The sequence below is a fragment of the Panthera onca genome, chromosome A3 (assembly GCF_046562875.1).
Source record: "Panthera onca isolate mPanOnc1 chromosome A3, mPanOnc1 haplotype 2, whole genome shotgun sequence".
Lineage (NCBI taxonomy): Eukaryota > Metazoa > Chordata > Mammalia > Carnivora > Felidae > Panthera > Panthera onca.
This window is the reverse complement of record NC_138341.1, coordinates 118,934,901-118,959,525: the sequence shown is the minus strand read 5'-3', so window position 1 is coordinate 118,959,525 and position 24,625 is coordinate 118,934,901. Positions and strand designations below refer to the sequence as shown.

At 51.3% G+C, this 24,625-nt stretch overlaps 1 protein-coding gene across 1 annotated transcript; it reads right to left on the bottom strand.

Annotated features, from left to right (window-relative positions):
- Positions 1 to 447: 447 nt before the first annotated feature.
- Positions 448 to 24,254, bottom strand: LOC132668518 (lipopolysaccharide-binding protein-like). Its single transcript, XM_060617447.3, is given in 16 exon segments — positions 448 to 2,263; positions 3,175 to 3,251; positions 3,586 to 3,680; positions 4,093 to 4,156; positions 5,061 to 5,106; positions 6,685 to 6,752; positions 9,591 to 9,761; positions 10,682 to 10,741; positions 12,031 to 12,207; positions 12,939 to 13,030; positions 14,159 to 14,222; positions 17,016 to 17,079; positions 21,340 to 21,495; positions 21,911 to 22,039; positions 22,873 to 22,987; positions 23,639 to 24,254. Coding segments are annotated over 16 exon segments (1,557 nt in total). The 5' UTR covers positions 23,763 to 24,254; the 3' UTR covers positions 448 to 2,208.
- Positions 24,255 to 24,625: the final 371 nt, after the last annotated feature.

Below are 24,625 nucleotides of genomic sequence, written 5' to 3'. Positions count from 1 at the left end.
GAGGTTTTACAGAAGTTAAGCAAGGATCTAAAAATTACGGTTTTAGCTACAACGTGGTCTTTCTGATTGGTACTGCTATGAAGATGGTAGGATTGAAACCCCTGCAGGGCTTCAGCTTGAGCTGTGGCACAAGAGCATCCCCTTCCTGATTGGAAAGTCTGTGCCCCCATTGTCCTTTAAGGGTGATGATCTTGTCACTTTATTTTTTTTTTAATTTTTTTTTTTAACATTTATTTATTTTTGAGACAGAGAGAGACAGAGCATGAACAGGGGAGGGTCAGAGAGAGAGGGAGACTCAGAATCCGAAACAGGCTCCAGGCTCTGAGCGGTCAGCACAGAGCCCGACGTGGGGCTCGAACTCACAGACCGCGAGATCATGACCTGATCCGAAGTTGGCTGCCCAACCGACTGAGCCACCCAGGCGCCCCTGATCTTGTCACTTTAAATTCTCTTGAGTCACACCAGGTGAGAAGCAGGAATCAGGCAGAAGGAGACGAAAATGTCAGCTTTGTTGTTCGTAAGAGCTGGTGGGGGAGGGCTCCCTAATACCTAACCCCCTCTGAATGCAGGCTGTCCCCACCGCCACCCAGGGGCAGAACTTTCAACAGGATTCTTTAAGAAAATATGCCACCAAACTGAGGCATCCGGCGATCAGGGTGACATGTTGAGCTCTGAAAATACGAATGGGTCAATTTTTGATCACAGATTTCAGCTGAAAATGAAGCGTTCTGATGGCAGCCAGTTAGGAAAATCCTGAATGGGCTGTCCCGTGTGCTCAGACAAGGGAGCACCAGGGACGGGCCCAGCTGTTTTTCCGGCTTCAGAAAGGTCCCTCAGGATTGGAGGTGGAAAAGGAAGATGGGTGACCCACAGGCTTTCGGGAGGACTCCTGCTGAATTGTCCCAGAAGGACTGGGGTTGGAAGTCAGAGTCTAGGGACACAGAAGTGGTCAGATCAGAAAAGTCACCCATTGTCTTGGAAGGGGATGGTGTAGGTTGTAGGTTTTTCACATGACAATGACGAGACCCTCATCAAGCTGCCTTCTCCGTGAGAGATGACAGATGGTGAGAGACTAATAATGGAGATGCTAGAGGAAATGATCTTGGACAAAAGACCTTATGCCTGAGCCTGGCTTGGAGAGGCAGGAATTCCTGCCTTCAGGGGACAGTGGGGGCTAGCTGGACAGGGAGTTTATCAGCACAGAACAGAGTAGGCTGGACATCAGCCTTTGGTAACTAACTGAGCATTCAAGGCAAATATTTCACTTCGGTTCATTATCTTTTACCATCCTTGCTGAGCATCTCCCATCTTCACTCTTAGACATCCTGGATTTTCCTGGGTAAGGTCATCGGACCTTGCTGGCTCATTTCCTGGGCCTTCCGAGGTAAAAAAACACAACACTTCGATGATTTCATCAGAGGTATGCTGTTGGTTGATGGTTTGAGACAGATTTATTTAAAATTTGGAAGTCTGTCATCCAACTCCTAGTGTATTAAAGGATCTTTAAAAAAAAAACATTTTTTTTTTTTTTTTTACATTTATTTGTTTTTGAGAAACAGAGTGAGACAAAGCGTGAGCTGGGGAGGAGCAGAGAGAGAAGGAGACACAGAATCCGAAGCAGGCTCCAGGCTCTGAGCAAGCGGTCAGCACAGAGCCTAATGTGGGGCTGGAACCCATGAACCGCAAGATACGACCCGAGCCGAAGTCGGCCGCTCGACCAACTGAGCCACCCAGGCGCCCCATTCCCATTTCGATAAATATCACACATCAAGGAAGCGCTGAGCCCCCTCTGTCTGACTCTTGCTCCTGTAACCACGACACCAAAGGACACAGGGGACTAAGTTCATGTTTCGTGGTGAGCGAGGTGCTTTGAGCTGTGTGGCGACCAGACATTGCTCATGCTTTCCCCCTTTACTGAAGTTTATTCCGGTGGCCGGCAGGTAGGTAGCCAGGGGCGAGCCGCCCAGAGTAAGGCTAAGGACAGCCGTAAAGAAACCACGAAGGGACACGGGAAGGAGGAGGAGGAGAAAGGAGGGGGGGAAGGGGTCACCTGTTCAGGCTTGTGTTCAGGTGCCACAGGCTCCCCGGTGACTAGTGTCCACGTGGAGGGGCCCTCACGGGAGTGGAGGCAGTGCGGCTGCAGCCTCCGGACCCCCACGGGGGCAGGGGCAGCCCCAGCTGTGATGTCGTCCCCTCCTCCGGCCGTGGCTACTCCTCTTCAGTGTTCGGCCTCTTCAAGGTTGGCCCCCAAGAGCAAGAAGTTCTGGAGAGGAGGCAAACAGGACACACAAGAAAGCTCACTTTGTGAGCAGCGTAGGAGAGGAGCTTCCCGAAAGGGGAACCCCCACTGGGTCTAGAGGCACGTTCTCACTTGAACCGAAACACCGGGTCAAGTGCAAAGGCCATGCCTTTAGGTCTTGGAGGTTTTTAGAAACACTGTCCCTCTCAGCTGCCCCCCCCCCCCCCCCCCGGGAATTTATTTGCATTTCCCGATCTGCTGAGTTCTGGAAGACACGCATGAATGTCACTGTCCGTCCCCCAGAAGTTTTTTCTCCCAGGAGAACAATGTGCCTCTGGGTGCTGCCTCAGTTTACTCCCCTCGCATAATTAATTTATAAGGATGTAGTCTAGAATTACCTTGGAGTAAGAACATGCTATGAACACTGAAGACATGGGTGTCTTTGGAGTTATAAACTGTCATTGTCCCTGTCCCTGCCCCTGACGTGCTTCTTGCGCTAAAAGGCCTGGTCAGTTTTTCTCCGGGAACATCCCTTGCTGCTGTGGGAGGGAAGGCTGGCTGGTGGCCCAGCGGGGACTCTCACACCACCAAGGAGGTTCTGGCTCTTCAACCCGGAAGTGGTGCGTCTAATCTGACCCCTGTGCACGCTTTCCTCCTGCCACACATGGGTATAGGGCCCTCCACATTGTTGATGTGCAGTTAAGGTGCTTGAACTGAATTACTGGGAACTGAGCCTTTCTGCACGAAGCCAAGATTCCACATAATCCAAACCTGCATCTGCACTCCAAAATTTAAAACAAAAATATTTGTCCCTATAAACATTAAGTCCAGGATATAAGTGGGAATCAAGGGCTCCCCCTAATATCTACCAGCCCCGAAAGCAGCCCTCCCAGGAGGACTTAGGGCTCCCCATCCAGACCCCGCGTCTCACTGACCTTGTGGACGTGGAGCTCCAAACTGTTGAGGTAGGTGTCCCTTGGCAGAGGCAGAGGGAAGCCCTCCTCAAGCTTTGCTGGAAGATAAACAGCAGAGAGACACGGGTTGGACGGAGAAGGCTGAGGACGTGTGGGGACACAGCTCACTGCATTGGCCGCTGGCCGGTGACAGGGCGGGCTGCTTTGAAATGCGGTAGGCTGCTGGATTCGGGGCCGGTTTTCTGTGGGGAGCGGGGCATGTAGATGAAAATGCCCAGCAAATGCGGCTTCCTCAGGAGGGGACAGATGTGGACAGCCTCCACCAGCCAGAGCGGCCGGGATGGGACATGCTGTACTTATAACCAGGGACTCGTCCCCGAGGACCATCATCTCCGCCGCTCTCTCTTTTCCAGGATGACTTCCTGCTCTAACCTCGTGGTGGTAAAAGGCAGGTGGTGAGGCCAGCTGGAGAAGGCCGTGGCGTAGAAGGAGGCCTGCTGGTTCTCCGGCAGCTACTGGGCCAAGCGCTGCTTCCATCAAGGTCAAGGTCACCGAGCAAGTCAGTCACCCAACCTGGCCCTGGTGCCAACTCCAGATGTTCTCCAGGTGCTGCCTGGAATGCCCCTCCTCCCTTGGCCCAACTCCCTGTGCTTTGGGACTCAACTTGACCCTCACCTCCTGGAAGCCTGGACCGACCTCTAAGTCATGTTCAGTGCCTCCTCCTAGCTCCCACAGCACCCTGTGCTTCCTCTGTCAAGGCATTTGTCACGCAGGTTGTCACTGCCTGTTACACGTCTGCCTTCCCAACAAAGCATGAGCTCCATGAGCGCGGGGTCCCGGAAGAAGAGGGGCTCAGCCTGGTAAGTGGCAGGCCGACTGATCCCTGACTCCTACAGAAAGGGTAGAATTCAACGTTTGCACGGTAGCAGCTAGGCTTACCGTTGAGGGAGGGGTACAGGGTGTGCAGCGCGTAGTAATTGAGGATGGCTTCCATCAGATCCACCTGGCGGGGGGGGGGGGGGGGCACAGAGCAAAGGGAACAAACAGGATGTGAATGAAAACGAGTCCGAGGGAAGGACATCTGCCTGGCCCCCGCCTCCAGAAACACCGACATGCCACCCCACTCCCAAAGCAGGTTGGCTGCCGATGAACAAACAGCTCCTTACTCCCGATCTCCTAAACCCCAGTCTCTGACCTTCCTTCGCCATCAGGACGTACAGGCTCATCTTATGGCAACCCCGGACCTGAACTGCCGTCGGGATATTTCGTGGTTCTTACTCCACTCGGTGCAAACACTTTAAAATTTTGCTGCAGAAGTTTTAATGTGTTTGGTGATAGAGCGCTGCCCCAGATCCCCCTGAAAGAGTTAGCTAAGCTATGCTGGACGCCCCAGATTTCCTGTCAAAAGTTCTCAATTCTGAAGCCCATCAGCTCTAAGGGCTTTGGGTAAGGTGTTGTGGACCTGGGCTCCTATTATCATGGTATCAAGACACTGAATATATACCGAGAGCTTACTCTGTGTGAGGCACTTTGTCAAAGGGTCTTACTAACTTCATTGCCCCACGTCACGTGATAGCTCCCGTTCGAAGTAGCTGGGGTAGGTATCAGTACTCCCATTTTACGGTCAGGGAAACTGAGGCCCAGAAAGGTTAAGTCATTTTCCCCACGTCACGCAGTAACCCAGCGGCACATCTGGTAAAAGCGCTCAGATCTATCTTCCTTCAACGCTCTTGATGTCCACATCCTGTTGCCTCCGTTGGCCCTCAGGCAACGCCCTTCTTGGAGGATTAACTTTTAGACACGGCATCCGTTTCCATGATGCGTCTTCTGTGGCCTCCCCCCCGCCACCCCGTGCCGAATCCCTGCTCAGAGAACACACAGAAGAGGTGCTGGGGAAAACAACTCACGTTGAAGTAACGGACGTTGGAGTGTTTCAGTTCCAATTTCAGCTTACTGCGTGGAGAAAGAGAGGCACGGGTCACCGCGAGCCGTGACCGCTACTTCCTCGCCGTTACCCGAGGGGAGCACCCAGTGCCCACGGGCAAGGCCGTTTCCCGGGGGCCTGGGCACCCCAGCGTTTCTCTGCAGTGTGGTGCCTTTAAGGCCTTCAAGCATGCCCGGTGATTTAAGAAGAAGCGACGTTGTTAAAAATAAGGCTGGCAGAGCATCTGCAACAATTTACATAAATTATGACGATACAAACACTGACTGGAACAAGTGGGATACAAAAAGTAATGCTCTGCTCGGCCGATTATGTAAAACGGCACAAAAAATGGAAGGAAGCGGGAAACTATTACTACGTGGCAGGGTTAGGGGGGATTCGGGGTGGTTTTCTTTTACACCTTTGCAATTTCCAACTTTTTCTTGCCATGAGCACGCGTTATTTGCATGATAATTATGCAAACAATTATCATTGTTCTTGTCTGGGAACAGACAATATTGTTCCGGGGGGACCTCGGTTGCTGTCTCTGTAGCAGCCAACCCCCTGCCCCCCCCCCCCCCCCCACCTTTGAACCTCCTGGCTGCTGGCCGGGCTCTCTTGTTCAGGGATTCTAACTACCCTGGGCTGATCTCTGCTTTCTTCTCATGGGGCAGAATCGTTCTGCTAATTCCTTGATGAAACCACTGTGTGAGGTCCTCTTATGTCGTCCCTCATTTTGTCATCTCTCCACAGCCCAAGCCGTTGTCTGTCCGCTCGGATACTGCGACCCCCGCCCCCCACCCCCACCCCCACCCCCCGCCCCAGGCCAGGTTTATGCATAAACTCAAATTCCGGGACCTCTGCACGGCCCACATGTTCACCATGGGCTTCTCTGTTTAAAGGCCTCTAAAGGAGATGTTCATCTTAATGGGGTCAGTGCACTTTATCAGCCAACACGCATCTAGCCCCGAAGCCCGGAATCAGTTCCTCTGACGCACCCGCTGCACCTGTTCCCCAGCAGGGAGCAGCACCCAGAGCGAGTGACACACGGGACACAGGTGAGGGCTCCAGACGGAGGACACCGCCAGGGGAAGCGCCAGCCCTCGCTGGGGATATACTCCCTCCCGCCCAAAGCCTGCATCCCCCCCCCCCCCCCCCCCACTGGCCCCCTGGTTAGGTAAGGACTTGCCTACTGACTGGGTGTCTGGACAGGGGAGCAGCAAGGAGTGGCTGGGGCGTCTTTAACCCTGCATCCCAAATCTCCCTTTCTCCTGTGCAGGTTACTGATAGTTTTTCTCAATCTTTTATACAAAGTCCCTGCAGAGCCCCCCGTCTTCCAGGTAGATTACGGTTCCTAAGTTATCCCTTTGCGGAAGTCCGGCTCCTCCACTGACGCCTGAGAGGGGACAGGGAAGCATGCCTTTCATGCATGCCATGTCAACATGCCTTTCCAAAGGGGCACCTGGATTACAGGATAGGCCAGCCCCCGTGGAGATCTCTGTTTCCAAGGGTCAATGCCAGTCCTATCAGCGAACAGATTAGATGCTCTAGCCACTGCCGGGTTCTCCCCATCCTGCCCTATTTCCTCCCCTCATCCTGCGGCCTCTTACCTGCCCGTGGTCACCGAACCAACGATCCTGCCGGAGCTCACACTGATGGTGGCGGAGATGTTGGTCGTCTAGAAAAGCAAAGGGGGGTAACCCAGACTCTCAGCCCATGTAGAAGTCCGGTCGGCTCCCAGTCCAGGAGAAAATGCTTCAGAAATAGAAGCCACGGGGGGCGCCTGGGTGGCCCAGTCGGTTGAGCGTCTGACTTCAGCTCAGGTCACGATCTCGCGGTCCGTGAGTTCGAGCCCCGCGTCAGGCTCTGGGCTGATGGCTCGGAGCCTGGAGCCTGCTTCCGATTCTGTGTCTCCCTCTCTCTCTGCCCCTCCCCCATTCATGCTTTGTCTCTCTCTGTCTCAAAAATAAATAAACATTAAAAAAAAAAATTAAAAAAAAAAGAAATAGAAGCCACGGCAGGATGTGGAACATGTAGGTGAAAAGGAGCGACCCGAGGATTGTGGGCTGGGGATGCAGAATGTTGGTGGCTCCCCAGCCGATTTTAAGAAAGGTGAGCTGGGGTTTTAGAGGTCTTAATGGAAGCATCAAGAAGGGGAAATAAGCCGGAGCTAAAGACACAGAACATTCGAATAGGGAGACCGTCCACCGACAAGTATGACTGGGCTTTGAAGCAGGCTACTAAGAGAAGTTCAGAGAGTCCCTGAGCCCTAGGGACATTTAAAGATACCAGCAGCCGACCCGTCGAGGGGTGGTCCGTCGAGGGGTGCGGTTGAACCAGGCAACATCTAGGGTGGTTTGCTATTCTGGATTTATGTCTCTTGCCAAATTTGGGGAATTCCCAGCCATTATTACTTTGAGACTCTGAAGACATGAAGGTGAGATCTTTTGTCAGAGTCCCACGGGGCCCTGAGGCTCCTTACGTCTGTTCAGTCTGCGGGTTCGGACTGGCTCATTTCTATCGTCCTATCTTTTAATTCACTCCTTTTCTCTGTTCCACTGACACACCCCGGCAGGGGTGTTGGGCATGTTGGTATAGCCTTAAGCGAGTTATGGATTGTCTATAAGTTTTCTGTCTTACGAGGCTGTCCCGTTTTTGGTCCTTTGGCTAGAGACAGGAGGATGTTGTTGGGGCTCTTTTTTGCTTGTGCCTGGGAGTGTTTCCACCTTGCCCCAAATTGAACTCTGTAGGGCAAAAAGAAAACCCAGGGCACTCATCATCATGCCGTTCCTTAGATCCTGAGGCCCCTGCCCATCCACCTTTTTCTCTCTGCCTTTCAGAGTTTTCTTGTTTATTTTATATGTAATGTGTGAGGTTTTTGGTTGTACTCAGCAGGAGTGGGGGAAATGGACATCTATCTAGCCCATCTTCCCAGAAGCAGAAGTGTTTTGCCCCTTTTGAAATTGGATTGTCATTTAAATTTTTTTAATGTTTATTCATTTTTGAGAGAGAGAGATAGACGGAGGGGGTGGAGAGTGAGCGGGGGAGGGGCAGAGAGAGAGGGAGACACAGAATCTGAAGCAGGCTCCAGGCTCTGAGCTGTCAGCACAGAGCTCGACATGGGGCTCGAACTCGAACCGTGAGATCATGACCTGAGCCGAAGTCGGACGCTTAACCGACTGAGCCAACCAGGCGTCCCTGGCTTGTTGTTTTTATGACTGACTTGTAAGAGTTCTTTATATATTCTGGAAGCACATCCTTTCCCATATATATGCTTTGCAAACATTTTCTCTCTTTCTGTGGGTTTTCTCACTTTTTTGAATTATGTCCTTTGAAGCACAGAAGTTTTTAATTTTGGTGACGTCCAATTTACCCATTTTTTAATTTTGTTGTTCATGCTTTTGATTTGCCTCTTAGAAGCCTTTGCCTAACCCAAGGTCAAGAAGATTTAATACTGTGTTTTTTTTTCTGAGAGTTTTGTATTTTTCGCTCCCACCTTTGGGTTGGGGTCCACTTTTAGTCAATTTTTTGTGTAGGTATAAGGAAGGGGTCTGATTTCATTTTGCATGTGGATATCCAGTTGTCCCAGCACCATTTCTTAAAAGCTTCTTTTTGGGGCACCTGGGTGGCTCAGTCGGTTAAGCGTCCAACTCTTGATTTCGGCTCAGGTCGTGATCTCATGGCTCATGAGGTCGAGCCCGGTGTTGGGGAGACTGCTTGGGATTCTCTCGCTCTCCTGCTGTCTCTGCCCCTTCCCCACTAGTGTGTGTTCTCTCTCTCAAAATAAGTAAACTTAAAAAAAATCTTATTCTTCCTCTGCTGAATTGCCTTGGTCCCCTTGTTGAAAATCATTTGGCTGTAAATATGGTGATGTATTTCTGGATTCCTAATTCTATTCCGTTGATCTGTATGTCTCTCTTTGCACCAGCACCACATTATCTTGATTACTGTAGCCTTCTAGTAAGTTCTGAAATAGGGAAGTAGGAGCTCTACAGCTTGTTTTTCTTTTTCAGGATTGTTTTGGCTATTCTAGGCCCCTTGAGTTTGCATATGAATTTTAGGATCAGCTTGCCGAAAAAAGCCAGCTGGGATTTTGATAGGGATTGTGTTGAACGTGTAGCTCAGTTTGGAGAGTATTGCCATCGTAAGACTTCTTTACATTTTATACCTTCTTTAAAAAGGTAATTTAATGATTTTTATTTATACTAATTTCAGAAGGGTTGTGCTTTAAATCAAACATGTTTTTATAGCAAATGTAAGAGTGCGCAAGCTAAAATGGTCCAACGTAGCTGGAGGGAATGACTTTTAAGCTTTCTCGCAATTGTGACAGTGTATGATGTGATTAAGTATGCCCTTGGGAAGCCTGAAATGCAGGGTCCCCTCACGCCGCTGGCAAGAAGAAGCAGCCTCCAGCGTCTACGAACTGTGCAGTCTCCCGGTCCTTCAGAGGAGGGAGAGGCTTACACCGTGGCAGGCGGAACCCCTTGCTCCTCTGGGGAGCTGGGATCAGACTTACCACCCTGAGTTCGAAGAGTAGCTTGCGCTCAGAGGAGGTGGGCAGGAGAGCGAAGGCCTGGATGTCTATCACTGGACTGAGGGTCACATTTCCAGGGGTGAACATCAGGAACGGGGCCGATTCGGGAGACGTCTCGAGCTCTAGCTCCGTATTGGGGTACAACCTGGCCAGCTGGAGAAAGAGGGCAGAGACTCAGGGGAGGGCGGGAGACAGACAGAAGGAGCCCGAGCTGTATCAGGGAAGGGCAGGTGGGCAGATCCCCAAAGTCCAAACTTCCAAGGGCCTTTGACCAGCAGTGGAAATGTGACAGGAGGGCGGGCATTGTGTTTTCCAGAACTCTTTCCAATAGACAGGTGTTGTGATTGGAAAGTGTACTCTAATAAAGTGAGAGACACCCCCAGTGGGCACGCTCCAGTAACAGCGATGGTCGCCATACTGCTGCCTATGCGGGCCAGCTTGTGTTGACTACAGTGTGAATTTGGGGCTGGGGCTGAATTGCCTGGTTCAAGAGAGGGGGCACCGATTGTCCTCCACTGGGCTTCCGCCACTTTTCAGCTACGCTTTACATAAACGTCAAACAAATATCAATTATTGGCCTAGCCCCAAATTATGAGCCGGCCCGATGTGCCCTCCCCCCATGTGCCCCAGAAAGATCTTATACATTTGCGCTGGTTCGGTGCTATCATCTCCCATGTGACCCTCCCAGCGACCCGGCGGGTCAGGTATTATTATTGTCCCCGTTTGACAGACGAGGAAACTGAGGCCCGACGAGACGGAGTTCCAGAGTTGGAGAGTTCCAGAGATGGAGAACTCTCTCTAGAGTTCCAGAGATGGAGAATAGCAGACCCAGGGTTCAAACACAGGCAATCAATCCGAATCCAGATCCTGAGACTTTATGCCACAAGGGGTCAGAGAATGATGGGACTGGTGCATGCAAAACTTAATAGCTTTTATCTCTACCCACCGTTCTAATAGGTAAGCTGTTTGGAGGAAGTGTAGGCACAGCTCGTGGCCACGCCAATACAATCTCCGCATCTGGTCTGGGTCGAGGGGTTGCCTTATACTCCGAGATTAGTGTTCGCGGGTCTTACCTGAGGAATAATGGCCCGGAATGAGTTGGTGTGCAGGTGGATTGGAGAGTCCAGGGGAATCTGCAGTAGAAGAAGCACGAGGCTGCTTGAGATGCAGGACACGATGTGGACTTGGAGGTCAGACAGCTTGGGTTCAAATACCGCTGCTGCCAGCTTTTTGGCGGACTACTTTCCGGCACCCCTTGCTAGGTCCTGTGCCTGGAAAATGGGGATGATCATGATAACACCCGCCGAGCAGAGCGTGCGAGGATTGAATGAGACCACGTGTGGGCAGAGCGCTAAGTGCCTGGAAACCCAGTAAACTCTTAACAAAAGTCGGTTTTTGTTGTTCATAGTTTCTCAGGATGCTCCCCTCAAGGGAGACCAGTGAGGTCTCGTAACCAGCGCGACCTGGATTTAATCTACTGCCAGAGATGGCTGGCCCCCCAACCTCTCTTATGGTGCCGTCCTCTACCGGCCCCAATGACTTGCTGATTTTCAGGCTTGGCGAACGCTGCCTGCACCTGCACGCAGCCCACCTTGCTGGATCTCTCCTCCCTCACGATCCCCTCTTTCCGCGGGCTGCTCGTATGGCACTCATCATAGTGCTTGGCTGTGGGGGTGCGAGGCTCAGACTTCAAGGGGTCCACTTCCAGGAGGGGGGTCGGCTGGCAGCATCCTGCTGTCTCATTCAGGCCCCACACCGTTCGTGCTGGGGCCACACTCTCCCAGACAGCCCTCAGCCCCCGGCGGAGAACAGCCAGGGTGTATGTAGATCTGGAGAATTTGGTGGTCACAGGCGGGATTAAGACAATGAGCCAGACGCAGGGGCGCCTGGGTGGGTGAGTCGGTCACGCCTCCGACTTGGCTCGGGTCACGATCTCACGGTTTGTGGGTTTGGGGGCCCTCCAGCACTCCTACCCAGCGCGCCCGCCTGCCCCCTCCTCCACGGTGTCGGTGTCGGGACTGCATCTCCCGCTGAGGGCTCTCCCTTCCTACTCCCCCTTCCTCTCCCCTTTATCCTTCACGGGCGCTGCCCTGCATCCCTCTCTCCCAAGTCCAGCTCCGCCTTGGGATCCGCCACTCAGAGGACCAGACAGGTTACCGCAGAGTCTGGCTTATGTTTGAAAGCACTACCAACAGTAGCTTATCTGTATCGTGGGTCAGACACCGCGCTCTTTACAGATCCCTGGGGAAGAGGCAGCTCTGGGATCCACATGCACAGACGGAAACTGAGGCACAGCCTGGATTTGAACCCACACGGCAGGTTTCAGATGGCACGTTCTTTCCCTGAACACCGCTAACCTTGGTCTACTGTCCTGCCTGACGCTCTCTCCTGGGACCCCCAGGCTCCTCCTTCTCTTACTCACGTGCTGGTTTTGGATGGTGAAATTCATGCGCCCAGCCTGGTGGTAAACCCGGCTGGCTGTGTTGAAGACATGCTCGGAGACGGCAAAGTAGACCTAGTGGTCCTGTTTCTCAGGCAGCCTGATGGGAGGAGCATCGAAGGGGGCTGGGGAGCGCCAGTTTCGGCCAAAGAATTCACCCTGGAGACAGAGGGACACATCACCCACCTAAGGTTCCTACCAGAGAGGGTGCCCGGCAGAGGCATCCAAAGCCTGCCTAGGGAAGTCTCCTGCGCCCTGGGTGGTGGTTCCTCTCCAGAATGTGGGCCTGGGGTCCTGAAAGTGTCCTTCTGGCCCCACAATATTTAGACCCTGACAACCGTCCCAAATCTCCCTGTTATCGAGCCGGGTGGGGAGGTATGTGCCGTGTTCTCCCAGGCTCAGGATGTGGCACGTGGAAAGCATGTGGGAAGCATGGAGTCTGGAGATTAACTGTATCCGTTTGAACCCTGGCCTGCCACTTACTAGCTCTGGGACTTTGGGTGAGTCCCCAGCTTCCTTGTGCCTCGACCGCTTCATTTGCCGAATTAGGATGGGGCCAATGGTTTCTAGGTGGCGTACATTTTAAATAAGTTAATATTCGTACAAATAGTCAGCATCTGGCACATAGTAAGGAGCAGATGTGTTCAGTTCGTAAATACGATTGGAGGAGGCTGGCGCTCTAGGGCCTGGCTCAACCCCCCGGGGAATCCTGGAGGAGACTGGAATCAAGAGAAGGTATATTACTTTCCTGTTGCTGCTGTGGACACTGGCCAAGGATGGAGACTTATAGGCAGATGGACTAGAGAAGGAGGGGAGGAGCCGACTCTGGGAGGTAGAATTGATTTTCTGCTAGTCCTGAGCTCTAAAGTCCCCTCTCCACAGCAACTTACCTTGAAGGGTGTGTCTATGACTTGAGAAGTCACTTGGGGAGCTCCTACTAAACTGTAGTCAATGCCGGCAACCTGGTCAATCATGGCGATAACTGTGGAACAGGAAAGAGACAGTGTTATGAATAGGGTAGTCAGACACAGTTGTGTGCGTTGTGCACTGCATAGTTTCAGGGCTCTCCTTTCACGTGGACTTTTGCCTTTGGAGAATGGACATGGGGCTGGGGCCGACCCATGGTACCTTCAGTCACAAAGAGAGTGCTGTGTGCATCCGTTCACTCGTTCATTCAATGTTTACTGAGCATGTGCTATGTGCCAAGTGTAATGCAAGAGGCTGATGAAACAGCTGAGCGAGAGAGCCCAAATCCCTGTCCTTTGACAGTCCAGGGTGGGGAGGAAGATAGGGAAAGACAATCAAATACTCGAGCAAGTAAATGCAAAAGTGCAACTCTGTTAGGTAGCGTAGGTCCCTTGGATGGTATCAGCCGTATAATAGAGGGCGAAATAGGGGGTTGCAGCTTGATTTGGACAGGGAGTCAGAGGAGGGGTGGCTTGGGCTCTGATCTGAAGGAAGAGTGGGTGTTGACTCAGTGAAAGGGGGGTGGAAGTGGGGCAGGATGTTCCTGGCAGAGGGAACGATATGTGCAAGGACGTTGTAGCAGTACAGAGCGTATTAGAGGCATGTAGGGTGTATTAGAGGAGTTGGCGATGTTAGAGGCATATCGGGACTGTGTGGCCGGCCACATTGCCGGAGCACGCAAGGCCTTGTCACTCAAAGCTGGGCTCAGTGTCCTGCGAGTCAGAGGAATCTTTGCTAGGTCCCAAGAAGAGGGGGAGACCCGACCTGATTGTAAAAGGTCCCTGTGGCAGCCAGAGGGGCAGGGCTGGGTGGACCCCCGGCCCTACGCGGGGAGTTCAGAGCATCCCTGTTTCGTTAAAGCAGCCAGGGCAGAGCCGACCCGTGATTCTCCCATGCGTTTGTCATTCTCTGCCCACCTCGTGCTCCCGGCAGGTTTCCGAGTCACTACCCTTAACCTCCTGAGTCCCCCACCTCCGGAAGAGACCCCCGAGAGAGGGGGTTACCCCGTATCCAACTCTAAGGTGGAGAGGTCCTTAGTGGGGAAAGTTCTCCCGGGGCTCTTGGGAAATGATGGTGATGGCTCCAGGGGTACCAGGTGTCCCGGCATCTGATGGCACCCAGAGAAGGGAGGGGGCCTCCAAACCTGGCAGCGTCCGGAGATAGGGCTCCAGGTGAGAAGCTGTTGACTTCCGGACCATTTCTCAGATCTGTCCAAAGTGCGTGAGAAAGTCAGGTGAGTCTCCCTCTACCCTCTGTCTCCTTGGTCCTGCCCTTCCCCCCACCACCCTCCAGGAAACCTGGGTTATCTCCCCACCCTGTAGGTAGGTGTGTGAGGGGGGAGAGGAGCGTGTCGAAAGGGAGAAGAGGCCGCTACCTTCATCAACACGCAACACTTGGTCACTGTGCCATTTGGGCTGGGCCATACACGGGGGCCCAGCTTAAGTTCCTAGACTTTTCTGGAACCCACGTTAAAAGTGGATGGTGGCCAAGTCTGGCCCTGGGGTCTGCCCTTGTCATGGTCCTCAGTTCAATGTCTTGGCAGCTGAGGGGCAAGAAGTGTAGTACGTAGACGCGCTTATTAGAGAGCGAGGGGTAAAGCAGAAGAGCCGTTAGGTGCAGGAGGCAGCTCTTGAACCAAAGGCTCCAGCCCCTCCTACCTCAGCCCCTTGGCTTCCTCTTCTTGCTCTGGCTCCCGGCTACCTGGGAATAAGGGATCCTACGGAGCAAGGTGCCTGGTCTGCAGGCAGTACTGATGAGGGCCACCAGAGGGCCCCAAAGCAAAGCCAGAAGGAGAGTCCTGAGACCAGTTCCTCAGTGGCCACCAGCCTGCTCCCAACGTCCAGAATTCCGGCTTGCACAATCCCAGAAGGCCCTAGTCTTCCGATTTCCCAACTTCTGCTATTCCTACACCACCTCTCTGACTTGGCCTTTCTCACCTCTTCATTTACTTAATGTTCACTTTGCATCAAGGGGCCTTTCAAGAATCACATACACGTAATAAAAAATACAGAAATGTTATAGCACTTGTCAGCGAAAAGCTGGCCTCCCTTGGCATACACACGATATAACTGGGAAAAAAGAATACAAGGGATTGAAAAAAAAAGCCAGGCTAGATACGGCTGCCTCGTTGGATAATGCTCCCTTTTTTTTTTTTTTTTTTGTGAGAAGCGTTCAGGATACATTGACCCCAAACGGAGACTTCCCCTTTGATGAAAGAGGGAGAGGACTGCAAAGGGGATCACTCGTTCACGCCATCATTCTGCATGATGCAATACCGAGGCTCCACAATCACTTAAAATCAACACTTTGTTTGGGGGAAGTTTCCCCACTTTGGGAACCACTGTTTTGTGCAAACTCCAAGCCAGCTTGCATCAGGTGGGCCTGACCTGGCCTCTCCCGGAGCACAAGGAAAGGGCAGCGCCACCCAGGAAGCTGGCCCTGCTGGGGCCTGACCTCGCCCACCCCAAGCCCCTGGGTCAGAGGTCCTCTCTGTCTTCATATCTCTATCTGCACCCTCAGTCCTGTGGGGGCCGCAGCCAGGGCTCCCATCCCGGGAAACTGACCAGTCCTTGGGCTCAGCCTCTCCGACACCCGCCCCATTCCCCACTGGACGCAGGGTATCCAGATTTTTCTGGCCCATGTTTCCTATATTAGCTGGGCAGAGACCACAACTTGCCTCTGACCTCAGCCTGCTGCACAGGGCTCCTGGGGCATACATGGCAATGAAAATAGCCTCGTGTCAGTTATTCTGCCCTTCCTCTGTATGAGGCACTCGTCAGTGCCTGTGTGCATGATGTCATACGGTCCTCCCATCAGCTTTTCAGTGTAGACGCTGTGATTATTTGTTTTATAAATAAGAATCCCAAGGCTCAGGGGCGCCTGAGTGGCTCAGTTGGTTAGGTGACTGACTTCGGCTTGGGTCATGATCTCACAACTCATGAGGTCGAGCCCCGCATCGGGCTCTGTGCTGACACCTCGGAGCCTGGAGCCTGCTTCGGACTCTGTGTCTCCCTTTCTCCCTGCCCCTCCCCCACTCACACACACTTTCTTTCCTTCTCTCTCTCAAAAATAAATGAAACATTAAAAAATTAAAAAAAAAAATCCCAGGGCTCAGAGAGGGTAAGCCCGTTAACCACAGCATCCCAGTCAGACAAGTTGCAGAGCTGGGATTTAGACCCCAGAGGTCTGACTGCAGGACTCATGTGGTCAAGAGCAAAGATTCCAGGAGGTGAAATGCAGTTGAGAAATGAGTCTCAACAGTAATGCTGGTGAGTGCTCTGAGCACAGCCTGTGTGCCGGGAGCGCTAAGTGGTTATCGAATCAAATCCTTACCAGCCCCTTTCAAGGTAGGGCTCATTGTCCCAATTTTACAAATGAGTAGAGTGAGGTTCCAGGGGGTCCTTCAGTGTGCCCAAAGACACACACCAGGTAAGTGGAAGAGGCACTCCCAAGAAGAGGCATGCTTTGCCTCCAAGGCTTTTTCCGGAGGTGAGAGGTACTGAAGATCAGCCCCACTATGATTTTCAATATGGTGCATTTGGGGTGGGGGGAGGGTGCGCCATATTTAAGAATATTTAAGAATGAGTCATATTTAAGTCTCACCTTAAATATGGTGGAAAAGATATCTAAAATTTTTCCTAAAAAGTTTTGGATTTGGTTTGGCATTCATTTAAATCCTTAGAACACCTGGACTTGATTTTTGTGTATGGTGTGAGGGAAGGATCCGACCAAAGTCACTCGTCCGTATGTCTGTAATATTATCTACAACTAGATATCAAACGCTCTGCCAGGTACAAATGCCAATTTAGCGTATGTGGTCCCACAAACTTAGGAAAGCCTTGAAGTTTGCTTTTGCACCATAAAGGAAGAAAGTTTTATTAAGCACATTCAAATGACAGCATACTTAAGAGGCAAGGCTCTTTCCGAATATCAAATATGTACCTATGTACGTGCCAAACCGTCCTTGTATTAATCACAAATCTACTTATCCTTTTGCTTACCTTTTGTTCCAAGATGTTTTTGAAATTGTTTTCAATTCTTTTATGGAAGAGGTTCAGGATCCAGCTGGAAAAAAAGAGGAAAGAAGTCAGGATCCACTTTGTGATTAACTAGGACTCCAAAAAGGAGGGCCATTCACGGGTCTGATCTTCCCCCACGTTGTCCCAAGAAGGGACCCAGCCAGATGAGGAACTCTCATGTACTCTTAGTGGGAATGTAAATTAGTGCAACCATTCTGGAGAAAGTATGGAGGATCCTCAACAAATTAAAAATGGAACTACCATATGACCCAGCAATTCCACCTCTAGGTACTTATCTGAAGAAACTGAAAACGCTAACTTGAAAAGTTATCGGCACCTCTGTATTAACTACAGCATTATTTATAATAGCCAAGATATAAAAACAACCTAAACGTTCATCAAAGGATGAATGAATAAAGAAAATGTGGTACACACACACAGACACACACACACACAGAGACACACACACACAGGAATATTAGTCAACCATAAAAAAGAAGGCTGTCTTACGATTTGCAACAACATGGCTGGTCCTTGAGGATATTACGCTAAGTGAAATAAGTCAGACAGAGAGAGACAAATACCATACGTCTCCCTTATGCGTGGAATCTAAAAAAACCCACAACAATCAAGCTCATAGGTACGGAGAACACATTGGTGGTTGCGGGGGCAGGGGGCAAAATGGGCGGAAGAGGTCAAAAGGGACAAACGTCCGTTACAAAACAAATAAGTCATGGGGCTATGACGTACAGCGTGGTGACTATAGATAATAATGCTTTATTGCATATTTGAAAGTTGCTAAGAGTAGGTCTTAAAAGTTCTCATCACAGGGGCGCCTGGGTGGCTCAGTCGGTTGAGCGTCCGACTTCAGCTCAGGTCACGATCTCGTGGTCCGTGAGTTCGAGCCCCGCGTCGGGCTCCGGGCTGATGGCTCGGAGCCTGGAGCCTGCTTCTGATTCTGTGTCTCCCTCTCTCTCTGCCCCTCCCCCGTTCATGCTCTGTCTCTCTCTCTGTCTCAAAAATAAATAAATGTTAAAAAAAAAAAAAAAGTTCTCATCACAATAAAAATACGTGCAACCCTGTGTGGTGACAGATGTTAATGAGACTCACTGTGGTGATCATTTCACAATCTATACAAGTATCGGGTCACTGTGTCGTACGCCTGGAACTACTATAACGTCATGTGTGAATTATACCTCAAGAAAAGAAAAACAAGCAGAGTAAGGTCCATTCTTTATACCCTACAAAATCCACTGAACAACTTACCTGGCAGTTTAGCAAGTAGTTATTCATTCAACAAACATTTACTGAGCGCCTCTGATGGGCCAAGCACTGAGTTAGGTGTTGAGGGGCCACTGGTGAATAACCTCCTGGGCTCATGCTGTGAGTCTAACCCACTTCAGGTAAAGCTGCTCTCAGAGAAACCCTCCCCACCCCAGGTAGCACTCGGTGAGAATTGTGCCCCCAAACAGACATCCCACGCTATGTGCTCTCCCGGGGTGAGGGTAAGAGGTTGTGGGAAATGAGTGAGTCCGTGGAATTATGTCTGGAAAAATTTTTTCTCCCATAGATTTTTCTTTGCCATTCAATGCTTGCTGATTGGGTGATGTGTATTATGAATGTAGGTATATTATAAATTCATGCAGTAAAATCGGACACAAGTATTCCCTGGGATTCTGCAGAAAGCATCTTGAACTTTCCAGGGTTCTGTCCCCTGAGCAAGCCCCAGGACTCATAGCCTGGGTGAACGTTGGCCCCCTGGGTGGATCTGAATGATGCTGGCTGTAGAGAGCACGGCTGGAGTCCCTGACAGCTGTGGGTGGGGTGTTGCTTCCAGAAAAGCCCACCCCCTCTGACACCTCTGAGGACCCCTCCAACACTGAGTAGAAGCATAACAGACTGAAGCAGTAGGAAACTTTCCTTGGGTCACAGACTTCATAAAGTCATCCTGGCCCCATTCTTCCTCTTGTTGCCCAGATTCGGTCCAACTCCTAAATCTGTCACATGCCCTTTCCCCCACGTCCCCTGCCATCACCTGCCTGGGACATTATCGTCTCTCACCCGGACAACTGCCTCTCTCCTCTCTGGTCTCCCTCCACTCACTCTGCCCAGCTCTAATCTCCTAGGGAGTGATCTTCTGAAAAAAGCCAATCTGATTATATCACTGCCTTTCTTAAAATCCTTCAATGGCTCCCCGCTGCCTGACGTTGGGATAAAGACTAGAGTCTGGCTCCCGCCTATTCCTTTTGCTCTTTCTAATTAAGCACCACCCCTTCAGGTATACTGGCCTCCGCTCCCTTCCTGGGAAGTACAGACTTTTCATGCCTCAGGATCTTTGCACATGTTTCTTCCTCCACCGGAGATGATCCCCCCTCCTCCTCTTTTGCTAAGAATCAAGGCTCGTTTCAGATATCCTTTCCGTGAAGAATCTGTCTCTGCCCAAATTATATTCACAGCATCTGGACTCTCTCCTTATAAGCGTGTTATCACAACTATGTTGAAAACAATTCAATAGATATTAATATACTTTATGTCTCCTTCCCCCCACTGGAATACGAATTACACCAAGGTGGGGACCCTGTGTGTTGTGTATCATCTCGTATTCCTAGCATTGAGCTCAGGATCTGGCAAATAATAGGGGATCAATAAATATTTGTTGAATGAACAATTAAGTAGTTACCAACTCCCCACCTGGGTCAAGACCATGGGTAATCATACTTCTGTGTCCCTATCAGTGGCACCCACCCATGTAGCTATCACCACCATAACAAACTAGCTAAAATATTTCTCTGGCCGCCACTGTGTTCATCTCCATTGTGTGTGTGTGTGTGTGTGTGTGTGTGTGTGTGTGTGTGTGTGTAAACTACACAGAATTTCATGGCTTTGTTCCTGAGAAATGGGGTATTATGCCCACCTAGTTAAAACAATACAGTAGTGGGGCCCCCCGGGTGGCTCAGTCAGTTAAGTGTCCAACTTCGGCTCAGGTCATGATCTCCCGGTTCGTGGGTTCGAGCCCCGCATCGGGCTCTGTGCTGACAGCTCGGAGCCTGGCGCCTGCTTCAGATTCTGTCTCCCCCTCTCTGCCCTCCCCCTGCTTGCACTCTGTCTCTCTCTCTCTCTCAAAAATAAATAAACATGAACAAATTAAAATTAAATAAATAAAACAATACAGTGGTTTAAAGCCATCCAGGCTCAATTAAAAGTTTCCTTTTCCAAATGGCAGCCTTAAGTTCAAAGCCCCTCGTATTTGTGCAGAAAACATTTGTCAGTAGAGTAAATGCACAGCTAACGGTCTCTGGGCTTCCTGAAATACAAACGCCCCTGCAGCTGACAGGATTAAAGGACCCCATGTTTCTGTTGACATTTTTTCCCCCAACGTGGTCATCCAGCGAATTCATGTCTAGCAAAGAGGTGATTGGTTATTCATTCTGTTTGCCACCGCTCCCTTGCCAGTTCCCTTCTGCTCTCCTCTGTGTCCTGGGGGCTGGCCTCTGGAGATTCATCCCTCAGGCTCCCCTGCTGTCTGGCTGATGAGGGGGCACAGGCAGGAATGAGCGAGGGGTTGGGGTATTTACCGGGTGTGTCCCTGCTGTGCCACAGGGACAGGGTGTGTGAGTATACCTGCCCCAGGGCCCCTTCTCCAAGGTTCCAGCTCTTTCTAGGCTCTGGCAACACCCTTCCCTCCCCTTTCACCTTCACCCCTACGGGTGGTAACAGCTCCCTACTGTCGTCGGTCTCCAGGAGTTTCAACACCCCTTGTTGAACACCCCTGAGCCCTGTCCACACTCCAGTTAAGATTCTCTTCATCAGATTCTTATCAGTTAGGCCCTGTGTCCTGCCAGGATCTGGGCGATGCAGTGACAACCCCAGCGGAGGGAAGGCAGTCATCTGGGGACTGGCATTATTCATTCGATGTTCACTGAGCATCTCCTCCGGGCAAGTCACTTTGGAATCCTGGGTTGCCATTAAAGGCCCTCTTGCCCAGGTGCCGGCAGACTCCTTCTTAAAGGGCCAGATAGTGCACATTTTTGGCATCGCAGGCCACACGGTCTCTGTTGCAACGACTCAACTCTGCCCTTGTAGCGCTAAAGCAGTTGTAGACGACATGGGAGTAAGTGAGTGTGGCTGTGTGCCCATGGCTTTATTTACAAAAACACGAGGCAGACTGGATCGGCCTGCAGGTTCACTGACCTCTGATCTTGATGAACCTTAAATCTTGCTCTTATGCCCCACTGGGAGCATCCCTGGGTGGGCCGGATGTCGAGGCGTCTCTGAGAATCTCCAGCAAGCATGTGGAGTCTCTTACCTTAGAGATCCAGAAATGTCGATGCTGACGTGGCCAATGGAGTTGCTGCAGTGGGCCACAGAGGCAGTGGGTCTTCCAGACTGGTCCTTGCCCAAGTTCAGGGAAACCGAGATGGAAATGCCATCCACGCGCACGTCGAAAGTACCATCGAGGGTGCTGATTGGGAGAAATGGGAAGCAAATGTGTGATCGGTCCCCTGTAGGAAGAGGAGCCAATAGAATGCAGACCAGTCCCCAGTTCCCCACTAACTAGACCAGTCCCCAGTTCCCCACTAACTAGCTGTGTATCCTAACTGAGCCTCTACTCTGTCATGAGCTAAAACAGCGAGCATTTATTGAACATCTGCTGTGTGCCAGGCAGGCACGCTGCTAAATGCCTTACATCTGCTCTGTTATTAAGTCCACAACTGCATCTATGAGATGGGTTAATATTGACCCCATTCTACAGATGATAAAATAGAGGCTTAAGGATAGTCATATCTGGGTCCTTCCTAGACGGGTTAAGAACCCAGAAATGGAAGCCCAGAGTGGGAGGACCTGCCCTTGCCCAAGTCTCACCCAAATCCACTCACATGAAAGCCTTTTTCACCTTCCAGTTCCCGCTGACAGCCACGTAGTTATTGGACAAGGAGGCTGTGATCCCCTGCGTTGGGCGTAGTCTCAAATCCGAGTTCCTGAGCTCGAAGTGATGGATCTTCAGTCTGGAGAAGGAAGGCAGACTATCAAACCCAGAAAAGCCAGGTGCCCATTAGTCCTCCACACGAGGCTCTCGGCTCTAGGGTTGTTAGTGATTCGCTGGTTTTATGAATTTCTGCCTGCTTCACTATCCTCTACTTGGCTCTTCGGTTCTTTTAACACCTTGGAGAAAGTTCCCTATATTAGATTCCCTCCATCGAAGTTCCTCGTGTGGATTCTGCTTTTTCGGCTGGTCCGTGATGGATACAGTCACCCTACCCGGTACATACCCCCTCCCTGTGGCCATTTGAGTTCGTGGCTCTTGTCAAATCAACACTCATTAGTTCACTCAACCAACATCCATTGAGACCCTGTTCTGTGAGACCCGGTTCTAGGCACAGGAGACACAGAGATTCACAGCTCAGCCCTTGTCCTTGAAGAACTCCCAGTTGATGGCAGATCTGGATGTGTTAACAAACTAAAAAGTATCTCACTGCGAAAACCAGATGCAAGGATACTGTAGGGCTGTGGGAAGGGCTATTGACCTTTAAGTGGCATGGCCTGATCCCTCATCTGGGCAATCAGGAGAGTACCTGGGGGTCTCTGGCAGAACAAAAATCTAGGGGTACTTTCTATAGGACTGACCTCGCGGGGCTCATAAATGGTTTCTAAGGCTCTCCTTCCCATCCTGATGATTCAAGAAACATATAGAACCTTCCGGAAGCCCCACAAGAGCTGGCCGTGATCCTTTTGCCTTTAACCCAAGTGATGATTCCATGTTTATTTCCTCCCACCCCGTGAACCTAGGCCCCCATTCTTCTTCCTCCGCTGCCCCTGCAGTGGAGAATGGAGACCTCACCTGTAAAACTCATAGCTCACGCTTTTAATCCAACCGACTTTGAAGCTTCCTGAGAAATCAGGCAACTTGATCGTGGACAGCTCCTTCTTCAGGGTGGCTATTCCATAGCGGTGGGCTGAGGGGAAATGGGGGGAGTCAGCTCATTCCCTGGGAGGCAGCCAAGCGTAGCAGTCGGATGCCTGGGCTTTGAAATCACACGGCCTGGGATTGAATGTAGGACTTGTCATTTACTATTGGTGTGCTCCCAAGCAAGCCCCTTGAATTCCTTGAGACTCGCTTCCCCCCACCCGTAAAATGGTAATAACAATGATACCACCCTACGCCTGAGAATGAAATTAGATCATGAATTCCAAGTGCCAGGTAAGTGGCAATTGTTATCTATTCATTCAACAAGGTCGTGGAAGCAATGATACAATACCGTGGGAGCTTTTGAGGAACGAGTTACTGCAGTGTAGTCAAACCTCCGGGTTTTTCACTATCGCCTGGACCCTGTGTTACCCATGCAGATTCCCAGGCCTCGCTTCCGTCGGTAGTAGGCGGATCTTCGGAATCCACATTTTACCGTGTGTCCCAGCAATTCCAGAACAGTCCGCTGGCCCCCCTGGGGAAAATGCCGGTCTAGCCCCACCCTTAGCCTCCGCTATTCAAGATGAGGAAACTGAAGCCCAGAGAGTGACATACCCAAGGTTTCTAAGATCCCTTGTCCTGGTTGCGACACCACTCTGGTGGGCAACAGCCGCACCAGAGGGATGGCCGACCCCCTTGCCGTATTCCAGGCCTTTTCTGGTGATTCTGGCCACGAACCCAGGATTAGACGCCCCTTCTGCAAACCCAGAGACCTCCGCCAGCAGCAACAGGGCCAACACCACAGAGGACGGCCTGGCCATCATCCAGTTTTCAGCAACGTCCTGGGCAGAGGTTGGTCAGGCTCTCTCCGTAGGAGCCTCCCTTATTGAAGGTGACAGCAGAACTGAGGTGCTTATAAAGCCAGGGGCCAGAGGAGGAACTGAGCCAGCTGGAAGAGAAGACAGGGAAAGTTCAAGGCTTTGGGCCAGTCCCGTTTTTAGCAACTTGAGACGGGGAGAAAGTCGCCTGTGGAATCGTTTGAGGTTTATTTCTGGCCTAAGGGTAGCGGAAGTGGGACCACAACCCCCACCCTCTTCCTCTTCTAAACTCTCCTGCCCAGTGCTGCCAGAGGAGCCTTCCTGCCACACCTCTCTCGTGATGAACACCTCCATTCATTCTCCGTTATTTACAGACTGAAATGTCAACGCCCCGTTGTTTGGCTCTGGCGCGCCTCTCCAACCAGACCTTCCACTGCCTTAGCCCGCCAGGCCTGTGCTCTGGCTCCACGGGCCCCCCCGCGTTCTCCCCGCTGACGTCTTGCAAGATGATCTCAAGTCAGGCCACACGTACGACAGATGGATTCTGCGACTCTAGGCTCCAGACAGTTGTAAATTTTCTCTTGTTTTTTATTGTTTTTGTTTTTAATTTTAATGTATATTTATATCTTTATTTATTTTGAGAAAGAGAGAGAGAGAGAGAGAGAGGCAACACAAGCAGGGGAGGGGCAGGGAGAGGGAGAGAGAGCGAGAAGCCCAAGCAGGCTCCGTGCTGTCAGCGCACAGCCAGTCGTGGGACTCGCACCCACGGAGCGTGAGATCCTGACCTGAGCTGAAATCAAGAGTCAGATGCTTAACCGACTGAGCCACCCAGGTGCCCCTTGCCTACATTGCGTTAAAGCAACTTTATT